The sequence below is a fragment of the Somniosus microcephalus genome, chromosome 1 (assembly GCF_052327205.1).
Source record: "Somniosus microcephalus isolate GS21.2 chromosome 1, FLI_Smic_1.0, whole genome shotgun sequence".
In the NCBI taxonomy this organism is placed as follows: domain Eukaryota; kingdom Metazoa; phylum Chordata; class Chondrichthyes; order Squaliformes; family Somniosidae; genus Somniosus; species Somniosus microcephalus.
In genome coordinates, this window is record NC_140987.1 from 231,844,490 (window position 1) to 231,856,974 (window position 12,485).

The 12,485-nt window shown below is 45.9% G+C and overlaps 1 protein-coding gene across 1 annotated transcript in view; it reads left to right on the forward strand.

Moving 5' to 3' along the window:
* Positions 1-12,485, forward strand: part of LOC147124677 (trans-2,3-enoyl-CoA reductase-like) — a 287,573-nt gene that overhangs the window by 177,709 nt on the left and 97,379 nt on the right. The window contains exon 5 of the mRNA XM_085991303.1: positions 10,414-10,529. Coding sequence (XP_085847429.1) covers positions 10,414-10,529 — 116 coding nt within the window. The remainder of the gene's footprint in view (positions 1-10,413; positions 10,530-12,485) is intronic.

The window sequence follows — 12,485 nt, forward strand, 5'->3', positions numbered from 1 at the left end:
ACAGTGGAGTCTGTGATTATTTATAATACAACCCACAGACTTAACATTGGCGACGAGTCAGGATTCGAACCCTGCGGCAGTTGTTCCACGGCGGCTTCGTCCGAAGACAGGACGTTGAAGAGAGGTTTCAATCCTCACCAGTCTGGAACCGACAGGCTGGAAGCGACAGGCATTAGGACCCTGAAGCCTCCATAACCTCGTGGGTAAGCCGCAGCGTTGGCTGCAAAGACAGGGCGATCGCAATCCCTGATAAGAGCCGCGGTGAAACGCGCGAGCGGGTAAGCCAGAGCCCGGGAGGGAGCGAGCAAGAGCAGCGCGAGCGGGTGAGCCAGAGGCCGGGGGCCGCTTTCAAGTGCGAGGCGCAGCCGGGCCATCGATCGCATCCGCTGATAAGGCCGCACTCGGGCTGAAAGTCAGCGTCGGGGAACGGGTGATAACCGCCATTGAAGTGGGCGGAGAGCGCCGAGAAGCGCGGGAAAACCGCCATCGAAGTGGGCGGGGAGAGCGAGAAGCGCAGGAAAGCCGCCATTTTTCACGGGGAAACCGCTGAAGAAGAAGGAAGAAGCGGGAAACCGCCATCTTGGAAATTATTAAGAATTTCAGGAAAGTAATAAGATTTTTCAGAAAGGCTGGTGTGTTCTCAAGAAGAGAGGGAAAATAAGTATAAGTACAGCAATACTTGTGGTGTTCTCAAGAAGAGAGAAGAAAATTAATAAGTAAAGTAATACTTGTACTGTACTCGAAAAGAGAAGAAGATGCCTAAGCGAGGAAATATTAATGACTTTAATGCTGAAATAGAAGACTGGGCCACGTATGTGGAACGCATAGAAATATATTGCGTAGCCAACGAAATTGAGGATGACAACAAGGCAATAACTTTGTTAAATTCGATGGGAGCAAAAACATACGGGCTTTTGAAACATCTAATAGCACCAGTTAAACCAGTGGACCAGACCTTCGAAGAGATCGTAACAGTGTTGAAGGATCACTTGAACCCCACACCGTTGATGCTGGCTGAACGATTTAAATTTTACGCCAGAACCCAGAGGTAAGATGAAAGCAATGCGGAATACTTAGTCGAACTGCGTAAGCTAGCGAAATACTGCCAGTTTGGAGGGAATTTGACAGAGGCGCTGCGGGACAAGTTCGTATGCGGCTTGGCCAAAGAAGGAACGCAGAAGCGACTTCTGGAAGAAAACGACCTCACACTGGACAGGGCTGTCCTCATAGCTTCATCGCACGAAGCCGCAGCGAAAGGGACGGCGGAAATGCAGCTAAAGGCGGCGGCACTCGGGGTGGACCAAATTACAGCAAGCACTCCCAAATGCTACCGTTGTGGAAAGACAACGCACGACCAGAATCAGTGCTGGTTTAAGAACCAAGAGTGCAGGAAATGTGGCAAACTGGGTCACATCGCAAAGGTATGCAGGTCCGGAAAGAAGACCAACAAGCAAAGGAAGCCACCACCACAAGAAAAGTACAACAAGGTGCATCAGGTGGCTGAAAAGAGTTCAGACGAACAAAATTCAGACTCAGACCCAAACAGCCAGGAGTTGGATAGTCTGAGAATCCACAATGTGGGTAAAGTAAATGATCTACAGACGATCTGGGTCACACTAAAAATAGCTGGAGTCCAAGTACGAATGGAGCTGGACATGGGATCAGCTGTATCAGTCATCAACCAAAAGGACTACCACCGACTATTCTCTCACATACCCTTAAGAAATACCAAGTTCGTATTACAGACATACACGGGGCATCGCGTATACCCCATGGGGAAAATAAGAGTCAAGGTGAGAGATAGGGGTAAAGTACACCCAAGAATGAATTTGTACGTACTACCTGAGGGAGGACCACCACTTCTAGGACGGGAGTGGATCAAGAAAATAGACATGGAATGGCACTACCGACAAGCAATGACGAGTGAGGACTCGGTGCAGACAAGCAGCTCAGACTCTGAGCCGGAAGACGATAAGTCCAGCTTATGTATGAAAAACAAGGTTAACATTAACTCACAGACTAAGGTTGGAAAATCGATGGCGTGCATAAAGACAGAGAATTCTGAGTCTGTTCAAGCTACAGACATATGCATTACGGAGGAACACCGGGCTCGAACTCAACGCTATTTCAAAGTACAACAACAATTAGAACAATTAAGTTACCGCCTCGTACAAGAGATGAAAACAATGAAAAAGTTCTATGACACCGAATGGGAGAGTCTGGAAAGACAACAGAACCTACTGGCTCAAGCAGAGAGCGACCATAGAGCCATCGTGACCAATTACCGATCACATCTCCCTGATGATGTTCAGGGGTTAGAATATTTGCATGATCTAGAGATACAGCAGAAGGGCAAATCACGCTGCACTGAGGATTTTGTTCTGCAATTAGAGACGGAGCTAGTGCAGGCAAAGATAAGAGAAGTTGAATCACAGGGTGCTCTTAAGGAGATGCAGAAACAAATCTTGGACATGGAAAAGAGAAACGCTTCTTTACCTGATGAGAATAATGTGGCCATGTTGCAAGAGGAGCTTATAGGGGCGAAACTGAAAGAAGCTAAGCAAAGGATGTTGGAACTTGAAACGCAGAACCAAATCAGCGGTAATCAGCTATGTCAAGCAGAGAAGGAGTGCAAGGGTCTACATGAGAAGGTGCAATATCTCTCAGCCCAAAATAAGGGTCTACTCACTCAGTTAAATGAAAGTAAACGGGAAATGGCTGAGATGGACTGCAAGAATAAAGAAGAGTTGATGGCAGTGAGACTTCGAGAGGCAGATAGCATAGCAGCCTTGGCTGAACTCCAACAGGAAATTGCGAAAGAAACAAATGAAGAGGAATCTTCAGGAAGCCAGGATTTTATTCCAGTTCTTCTCTACGACTCCTTACAAGCAGAGTGCGAGAAGTTGAAAAAACAGTATGAACAGGCCCAGACTACAATTCTGGAGGGGGTTAACTCAGCAACCTCCGAAAAGCTAGTTTCGTTGGAAGTATATGAGCAACTAAAGGTTGAACATGAGCAAGAAGTCCAAAGGCTGCAGGAAATTCTTGAGGAGCTCAGGGCCAAGACAGACTCATCGGTAGAAGTTCCATACATAGATGAGGATGTAGAGGTGAAAGACATGGCAGAACTCATAAAAATATGGAAGGAAGCCCAAGACAAATATGAGGCGGCAATTACCGAGGTTGACCGACTTGAAGAACAGTTTCAACTGGGAATGGGCCCTGAACATGAGCTAGAGAGCATCGAGGCGCAACTTCTCCAAGCACTGGAAGCCAAAGTACAAGAGGAAGAGAAGATGAAAGCATTGGAGAAAATGATGGATGAAATGGAGGAGTACGCTGAATTACGTCCAGGGGAACAGGAGAATGGGGAAACAGCTACTTCAGTAGAAGGATTAAATAGCCTGATAACGAAATCCCTGAAGGAAGGGAAAGGATTGAACGCACAAATGAGGCCAGGAGGGAAGGAAGGGCAGACATCCGAGGAAGAGCAGGATGAATATGATTGCTTGAAGAAGGGTTTTGACCTGTTGAGTGACACCGAATGTTATGAGGATGTGGTCTGCCCAAATTGTGATGGGAACTCCCAAAGTGCTGAAATCCTGAGGAAGCACTTAAGGTCTAAGGAACATAGAGAGTTGGTGGCGCTACAGATGGCAGCCGGGAAAAGAGCTCGGAGAGTTTCAAAAAGGCAGAAAAGAAAAAGAAGAAGCAGAAAATAATAACTGTTTAAAATATTATTACTTCTACTACCTCAGTCCGAACACTACGAAAGGTGCTAAATTTGTAAAATAAATCCAGGGACATTATCAAGACAGCCAGTGGATTGTATAAGTCCGCACTGCTGGTTCAACAGGACGAAAGTACAAGCTGTTAAAAAAAAAAAAAAAAGGCTATGGAGGATGCTGTCTGGAACAAATTAATGCCAGAGACTGAATTTATGAACTGTTCCCACAGAGACTGAACCTGTAAACTGATTCCACTGAGAGTATGTTTGTAAACTGTTATATGACGTTGACTCCATTGAGAGTATATCTGTAAATTGTTATATGACGTTGACTCCATCGAGAGTATATCTGCAAACTGTTTATATAAAGTTGAAGATTGTATGTTTAACGGGATTCTGTAAGTAATAAGCTAGGAAGGGAGGAGTGTTGTGTATGTAACCGTTTACCTTTAAGGGAACTATAGAATGTAACCGTTCGCCTTTAAGAGCACTACTTTAGGGTGGCACTATCTATTGGCTCATGTATACTGTAATACCGATAGTGACCACACCAGTATATAAGGGTTGTGATACGTTAACTAGGGCAGAATCGCCCGAGCCTCTGAATAGTAAAGACGTGTTTTATTTTGTTAACAGTGGAGTCTGTGATTATTTATAATACAACCCACAGACTTAACACACCCGAAGCCGTTACGCCTCGTATCGGAAGGGTTACCCCCTTCCTGGTGCCATTCTTTCTTACTAGTAGGTTTCATTTTGTGAACCTTTCCTTTTGTTTGTGGTTTTTCTACTCCTCTACCGTTGCGGCAAGCCAGGGTCAGTTGTCTGACCACTCTCTCCTCGGTGACTTGGGGGCCCTTTGGTTCAAACCAGAGCTCAGCCTTGGCCCTGATCCGTGGCAAGCTGTTTGCCACCAGACCCCGGAGCCAGTGGGCCAGCTCGTCCTGGTTCAAGTTAGTCTGGTTGAGATCCCCATTGCAGGCACTATTATACACAGGCCACAGCCTGTCTGCGAAAGCCTGTGGGGTCTCCCCTGCTAACTGTGTAATCTTCTCCACCCGGGAGAAAAGACAACTATCGTTCATCCCCATCGCCTCCAGAAATTGCTCCCAGATGGCAGCGTACCTGCCCTGTCCCTTCTTGCTCTCCGCAGTGAGGGATTGGTACAGCTTGCCATCCAAAGAGAACAGAAGCATTTTGGCCATCTCAGAGTCGTCGCACTCGTTGATGCCTGCTGCCTGTTCCACTTCCATGAAGTGGACTGAGGAGTCTCCCTTGTGGGTGAGTTTGTTCAGGTGGCTTACCATAGCCCTAAGCTGTTGGGTACCGTGGGGAATCAAGAATTGGATTTCAAGGGGCCCCTGGCCCCCACCACCGCCGGGCAGGCCAAACTTTTGCTGTCGAGCTGGGCACATCGGCCCCGGCTCCGACCTTTCCTGCATTGGCTTGCCCCATGCTGCCTGCTGCCAAACCGAGTCAAAACCCGGTGCCACAGGTGGTGGTGGTGTGCTCTCCTCCCTGCCCTCCCTACAGATTGCTTGTCCCTCCTGCTGCCCAACCGGGTTGTTCCCCGGTGCCACAGGTGATGTCTGAACAGTTTCTCCTTCTACTTCCAGGTCTACCCGGGCCGCACCCGGGCTCACTAGGCATACCATGCCTTTTGCCCTGGACAGAGCAAGTTTTAAACTGTCGATCTGCTTTTGGCAGGGGCCGTGATCTCCTGCTTCAAAAACCCTAGTGCTTGCTACCTTATAAGCTGCCTGCACATCTCTTAACTGTAGTGGGTGGCCTGCTGTCAGTTATGCCTCTGACTGTTTATGAGCGGTTCGAATCGCTCCCACGCCCCTGGGTTCTAGACACCGGACTTAGGTACAAGGCGGCGGTACAGAGAATACTCGAGTAGACAGGTGGTTGGATGTAAACAAACACCAAGATTTTATTGAAGAGGAAAAATGGATACAATCTTATGGCAAATTACTAGTGTAAACTTCTACAGGAAAAAATACAAAAGAATAACTATACTTATACAGGGAATGGGGAACACACAGCACATCGAGGGAAAACAACTATCTTAACAATCCCCTTATCCTTATCCCACCCCCTATACCTAACTAGGTTCAGCTATGAGGGGTCAGAATTTCATGCTCACCAATCAAAAGGGTTTGTTGGACTCAAAACAGCGGCGGGGTTCGGGGTTCGCTCTTGGTGCTCTCTGGAGCCTGCTGTCGTCACATGGTCTCCGGGCGCTGCAAGGGCATTGTCCAGGTTCGAGTACCCCAAAGTTAAAGTCTCTGTTTGTGTACTTTATCTTGCAGGGATGATTCTTCATCGCCAGCCGACAGTTTGAGTTGGTGTGCAGATATTCGCAGGTCGGCCAAGGCTGAAGGCCTGATAATTTGAAGCCTCCCCTCAGCCTGTCTCCTCAGTTTGTATCCTCAGTTGGTCTTCCTCAGGTGGTCTTCCCTCCTCCCCTCGTCGCGTCCCGCCTCGCCTGGCCTGAATTGTCCGTGTCCGCCCGATACGGTGCCGGGGCAATTCCAGATGGAGTGGGGAAAGGCACGGGCAAAGGCCAGGGGGTAAGCGCGGGACGGAGAAAGAGCGGCAGCCACGAGGGCGAGGGGCCGAAGAGCGGAGAGAGAAGAGAAGAGAGGAGAGGACGATTGCCTTCAATTATACTCTTTTCGAAAACCCTTATCTGCGCGCCAAATCAGGCTAGTTCTTTGTCTTAATCTTTGCGGGCTATTTTAAATAATGGTAGTAAGCCATACTAACTGTTTTTAGATGGCCGGTAATCGCATCTACCGGCCCGATAATCGACTTGTATTGTCATGAATGTTCCTTGATGGGCCTGTCCAGCCTCGATGGTTCTCTTGATCTGTTTGCGATTATATATGTAGACTGCTTGATGGCCTTAACTATAGACCTAAACTGAATTTAGATTTGTCTCCAATTTGGACTAATGCATAATTCAGAGTCCTGTCTGGTTTCAAAATACAAAGTCTCTCTTCACAGAAAACTGCAGCTTGGGTTTCGATCCACAAGCTGTCTGCGTTGCAGAGTCCATTTTAAAATCTCACAGGCTTTCTGCCACGAGGCACGGACGCCATCTTGGGTACCCTTTTTGATTTAAAATGTCCACGCAGGTTCCCGTTTATTAATAACAACCTTCGGGGAAATGTAGAAATTTTGCAAATCTTACATAACCTCTCTTCCTGTTCTTTTAACTGTCTGGTTAGGCGAGCATTCTCCTCTCTTAACACTAACTCATTGCTTTTAGCCTCGCTGACTTGACACCGAAAATACTCTTAACTGTTCCTATGTTTCTCCACTACCTGTAACTTCCCCTGACTTTGGGTCTGTAATTCCTGCAGTAATTCCTCCCCTGCCATAGCTCTTGCTTGAGACAGTTTGGCTGCCTCCCATAGCTCTTCTGTTAACATCTTAATGTGCTGATCTAAAAGCTGGATCTGTCGCAGGGCGCAGACCAACCAGATGGCCTTTTACATCGGACTTCTTATGATCCTTGCTCTCAGTCCATTTGGCTGCAGCGGCCATGGGACGCTCAGCGCGCAACAGACTGGTCACACAATTCTTGGTGATATTCACCTTCTCAAATACATAAGAGGAAATCCTCTCTTCCATCTTCATTCTTTCGTCAAATGGGTCTATTGCATTACATCCCTTTTGCCAAGGTCCTGCTGTGGTTGCCATTTTCTGTAGGGGGTTGTGTGTGTGGTCAGCTTTGCCTCTGACTCCTGAGTGGTTCGAATCGCTCCCACACCCTTGGTTCTAGACCTTGGACTTATTTGGAAGTTGTAATGGAATTGCAGCCAACTGAGTTGGTTAAAAGAACTTGGATTTTATTTGAGACAAGAAAATATACACAACACAACAATCTTATCACTCTGAAAGGGGGAACACTTCAGAATATATGAAGGAGAATGACAATAGACAAGATACTTCACCCCTCCCAATCCCACTACACTAACTAAGTTGAACTCCATAGGACCAGGGATAATGCTCACCAAACGACTTCCTTGACAGTTGTAGAGGTTCACGATTTCGGGGTTCTCTAGGTGTGGCAGTTGGGGCCTGCCATACCCCGGATGCGGTAGAAGACTTCACCTGCATTGCCTTTTCAGTTTCCGCGTGTCCGCTGATGTGGTTGGGTGCATATTGGATCTATCGGGTAAGTACCCAATTTCTTTTGGTCAGAAATAGGGTTTAGAGTCTTTTCATCAAATCTTACCCAGGGGTAAGTCAGGATAGCTTGTAGTTTGGAAACAAACTTGTAAATCTTCGGTTTCTTCCAGGTTGGTTTCTTTTCGGTCGCAGTGGCCCAATATTACCTAGTTGCTGGTAATATTTTTGGTTGTTTGTTTCTTGGGGCCTTTGGTTGCTGCGATTCCTCTCTCCTTTCCTTTTGTTCCCCTTCTGTTGTCCTTCCGTCGATTGATTGTTTCAACTGAACAAGCAGGCCTCAATTATATCATTTGAGGCCTTGCTTATCTGCCTGCCAAATCTTCTCTGGCCCATTGTAATTTTTGGTGGGCTCGTTAACATTAATAATTTTTGAAATTCTTTAACGGGTTTCGAGCTGGTCCCATCTATCTTAATTGGTTTAAGTTGGTATGAACTGGTTTCGGGATGGTCCATCGAAACCTTGGCTTTAATTGGCTTTAAATGACTGTTTAAATCTTTGGTCTGATGAGTAAGTTTTGTCTTCTCCTGCTGGGGTCAGGGTCCCTTTTGTTGATCAGTGGCATGTACTGCATTATGCATACTCTTGATGGCTCTGTAATTTTGGCGGGAACTGCTCTTCCGTAGGTCTATTGTCCTTATGTAAAATGACTGAGACAGCCCAGAATATTCCCAGACAGTTTGGCTTTTGCCAATACTCAAACTGCTTGTTTTACAGAGGCCCATCCTAACCCCTTTGTCGCAGCCTTCCACAGGCCTGGACATGCCCTTTTAAAATAACCAAAATCCTGGGGTTTTGACTTTAAGCCCCTTTTTGGCCCAATATTCTTTAAACAGTCCAAAAATCTCTTCTTTGGGGTAATCTTCTTGGTTTGGGGGTATCTGCAGAATTTTGCGAACCTTACAGCCGGTTCTGTTACCCAGCTAGAGCAAATAGGGCGTTAGGGTGTATTTATAGGACAATTGACTATAAGATAAAAGGGGCTAAATTTGGTTGATTTGCGCCTTTCGTTAGCGCCCTAGGGTGCTAATGGGGCGCAAATCAACCAGCGCCTGATTCGCTGAATGCCTTCAAATGAGAGCTGGACCAGTTTCTGGCTGGGGTGGAGATCACCTCATCAAAAAGTATGACGTTAATCAGGGCCAGTGTGGTCTCCTGGACTAGTGTCAATCACCTAAGAAGGTTGGAGAGGAATTTTCATGATTTTTTTTTCCCTACTTGGCCCGGGTATTTAACTGGTTTTTCACCTTTCCCAAGAGAGTACCTAGATTTTGGGTGGGGTGGAGAGTGTATATATTGTGATACACAAGGTATTGCTGCTGTGTGGGACAGGCTGGATGGACCAGTGGGTCTATTCCTATCCCTCATTGTTCGTATGTTCGTATTTGCCATCAGCCACCCCCAGATTTTACTTTCAGCATTCCACCCAGCTCATAAAAACAAAAATCTACCCCTGCTTCTATTTGTTATATATCAGGTTCTTTGGATTTCAGTTAGTCCCTGAGTAATTGATGTGCCACTCTTCAATGTTAGCACCAGCAAAGCTATGAAATGGTCAACCTCTGTTGGATTCTATACAAAAAATAGCAGAGATCTGTGGAAGAAGTCTCAGCGAAGTGTAGAGAAAAAACCTATGGATGTCACTATGGCTTCATAAATTGACTCTTGTCGCTGGCTTTGAGACTCAATTAGGTGTAAGGATTTCTTGCTTGTTCTATAAAGTGGACTGTCATGAAATTCAAAAATTATGCCCTCAGCAATCGGAATTTGTTTTGAAGTGGTTGGAGCTGGGGTCCGGATACAAGTGTCGAAGCCAATGAGTGGGTGGCATATGAGCATACAGAAATGCAAGTCCTAATACATGAAAATGAAAACATCCCATACACAAAGTATCCCATCCTCACACACACAATAAGTCCAGGCCCAACAGGCGCAAGAAGGTGACCTCCTCCCCCACCCCATGCACCAAAGAATTCAAGTCCCCACCCACCGTACACCAAAACATTCAAGTCACTCATCTTCCATGGAAACATGAAAGCTTAAGCCTTAGCTCTTTAAATAGTCCAGGCCGACAGGTCTCAATCCGATCCCTGATTGGTAATCCCCGGATTAGTCCATATGCACCAGTCAGATGGCAGCCATTTTCCAGTTCTTTCATCCCCGGGAAGCTGAACAGGAATCAAAATCATCTTTGAGCATCAGTAAAATGAATCGGCAGGTCTTTCATAGGCCAAATAAAAGGAGCTCGCAGATTGGATTTGGTCCGCAAACTGCCTCTTGGATTTGTTATATATCAGGTAGAAAATAAATGTAAATGGCACAGTTTGGTGAATAACTCATGCTAGTCGTACTGAATTATTCTTGTCAACAGTTCAGGTTCATTGTTGCCTGCCTAGAAATAGGACCCTTGATACAATTATTTTTTCAAGCATATCTTTCCTGAAACCACACCAATAGAGCTGAAATACATTACCTCTCTTTTTAGGTATTTCTAACAGAATATACTGGGCCTCTCTTAATCTACCTGTTGTTTTATTTTCGCTTACCAAATCTGTATGATATGGAGGATATAAACCACTGCAGCCGCCACCCCGTGGTGCAGTAAGTAATTTCTACCTTTTTCTTTTTTCACTCTGAGGTTTCTGATGTGCCTTTTTTTAACAGGCCTACCTTTTGAATCTTTTTGTCAAGTCTGTGACCCTGAATTTTCTTGATATCTGCCGCACTGTCATTCTGCCAGGAAGTTATACAGTTCACCAGCAGAGGGGGTTGCATAGCAAGTTTTCTGGGAAAGTTAATTTACATATAGTCTGGTGTAAGCTCTGGTGTAATTGCATTCTAAAAGAGCAGCGAGCATCTTATGCCCCAGAACACTTCAGTGCAGAAGCAGCACAGCCTCGGTCAAGACTGCAGTTTTCATTCAAGCTCTTGGGGACAGCAAGGCTGGAGAGAATTATTTTCTCAACCGCTTTGCCCTTTATCCACTAAGGGCATCGCCCACCCTAAGGTGTAGTGTCTCTTGCCAGAACAATGAGCGATCGCAAAACACCATGACAGGGTAGCATATCACTAAAGGGCTGTGACTTTTTCACAGGAAATCCTGTAAGGCCTTCTGGAAAAGATGGAAGATAGAAGGGATTGACTCCTGGGTGCGCAGATCTCTTGTGGTACCTTGAAAGGATCCAGTGCCAAAAAAATTCAGGACAGTGATCCCTTTCACAGCGAACAACAGACATTCTCGCAGTATAGTAGTAGAATGAGGCTGAAGATCTTCTCAAAGAATGGCAGCTATGGTCAATCAAATCCTTCGTGCGCAGAGCTCCTACGAGAGGTCCTCGTAGTACCTGTGCTGCCTACAGACATGCTGTGGAGGATAGTACCTGGTGGGCTGGTGTCTTCTGCCATGTTGCCTAATGGTTCTCACCTCCACACACTGCTGTTCCTCTTCCTCATTCATAACAATGGCATAAAGAGGTATGCCCATGGGGAATGCTATACCATCTCCAGAGTCCTTTTGATCATGTGGTGAGACTGTGGGGGGAAATCAAGTGCGAATATTAGTGATGTAAAAGCAGGTAATTCCTGGGAGTGGCGCTCCTACGCAAATACATCCCGCAGGGCTTGGGCAGATGGATCTTCAAAGCCACCAAAAAGATCAGGGAAACTCGTGTCTACCACATTAATGGCGCATTAATGACACATAAGTGTTGTAATGTGCTAAATGCGAGTTTCCTCAATCAACCTTTGCATAATAACTGTGTAAGTGCTGAAGATAGCGAGGAAATTCAGGGACTATATTTTTGGTTGAAGTTTTTGAATTTTTTTTGAACCATGAATTTTTCTAAATGTTTTTGATTTGTTGTTGGGAAATGGGCAGCACTGGCAAGGTAGTATTTTTCATAACCCATTCATTTCTCCTTGCGTGTTCAAAATACCAAGAGTAGTTTCTTAGTGATATTTTCCATTAATGAGCGAAGCAAAGTGCAAACACATTTCAACATAAAGAGCTGCCTAGCTTGAATAGACAAATTGTTTGGGAGTGTCATACGAACGGGATAAAGAAAGAAAGGCTTGCATTTATATAGGGCTTTTCATGACCTGAGGATGTCCCAAAGGCGTTTACAGCCAGTGAAGTACATTTGATGTTTAATCACTGTTTTAATTTAGGGAAACACGGCAGCCAATTTGTGTCCAGCAAGGTCCCACAACCAGCAATTAAATAAACAATCATCTGTTTTAGTGCTGTCAGTTAAGGGGTAAATGTTGCCCAGGAGATCTCTCCTGTTCTTCTTTAAATAGTGTCATGGGATCTTTAACATCCACCTGAGAGGGCAGACAGAGCCTTGGTTTAACATTTCACCCAAAAGATGATACCTCCAACAGTGCCACACTAGCTTAGCACTGGACTGAACTGCCAGCCTAGATTATGTGCTCAAGTCTCTTGGGTGGGACTTTGAACCCACAGCCAATTGGCTCAGAGGCAAGGGTACTACCACTGAGCCAATTACATGTACACACAAGCACAGTGCAATGCGACCAGAGAGCACTAGAAACCTT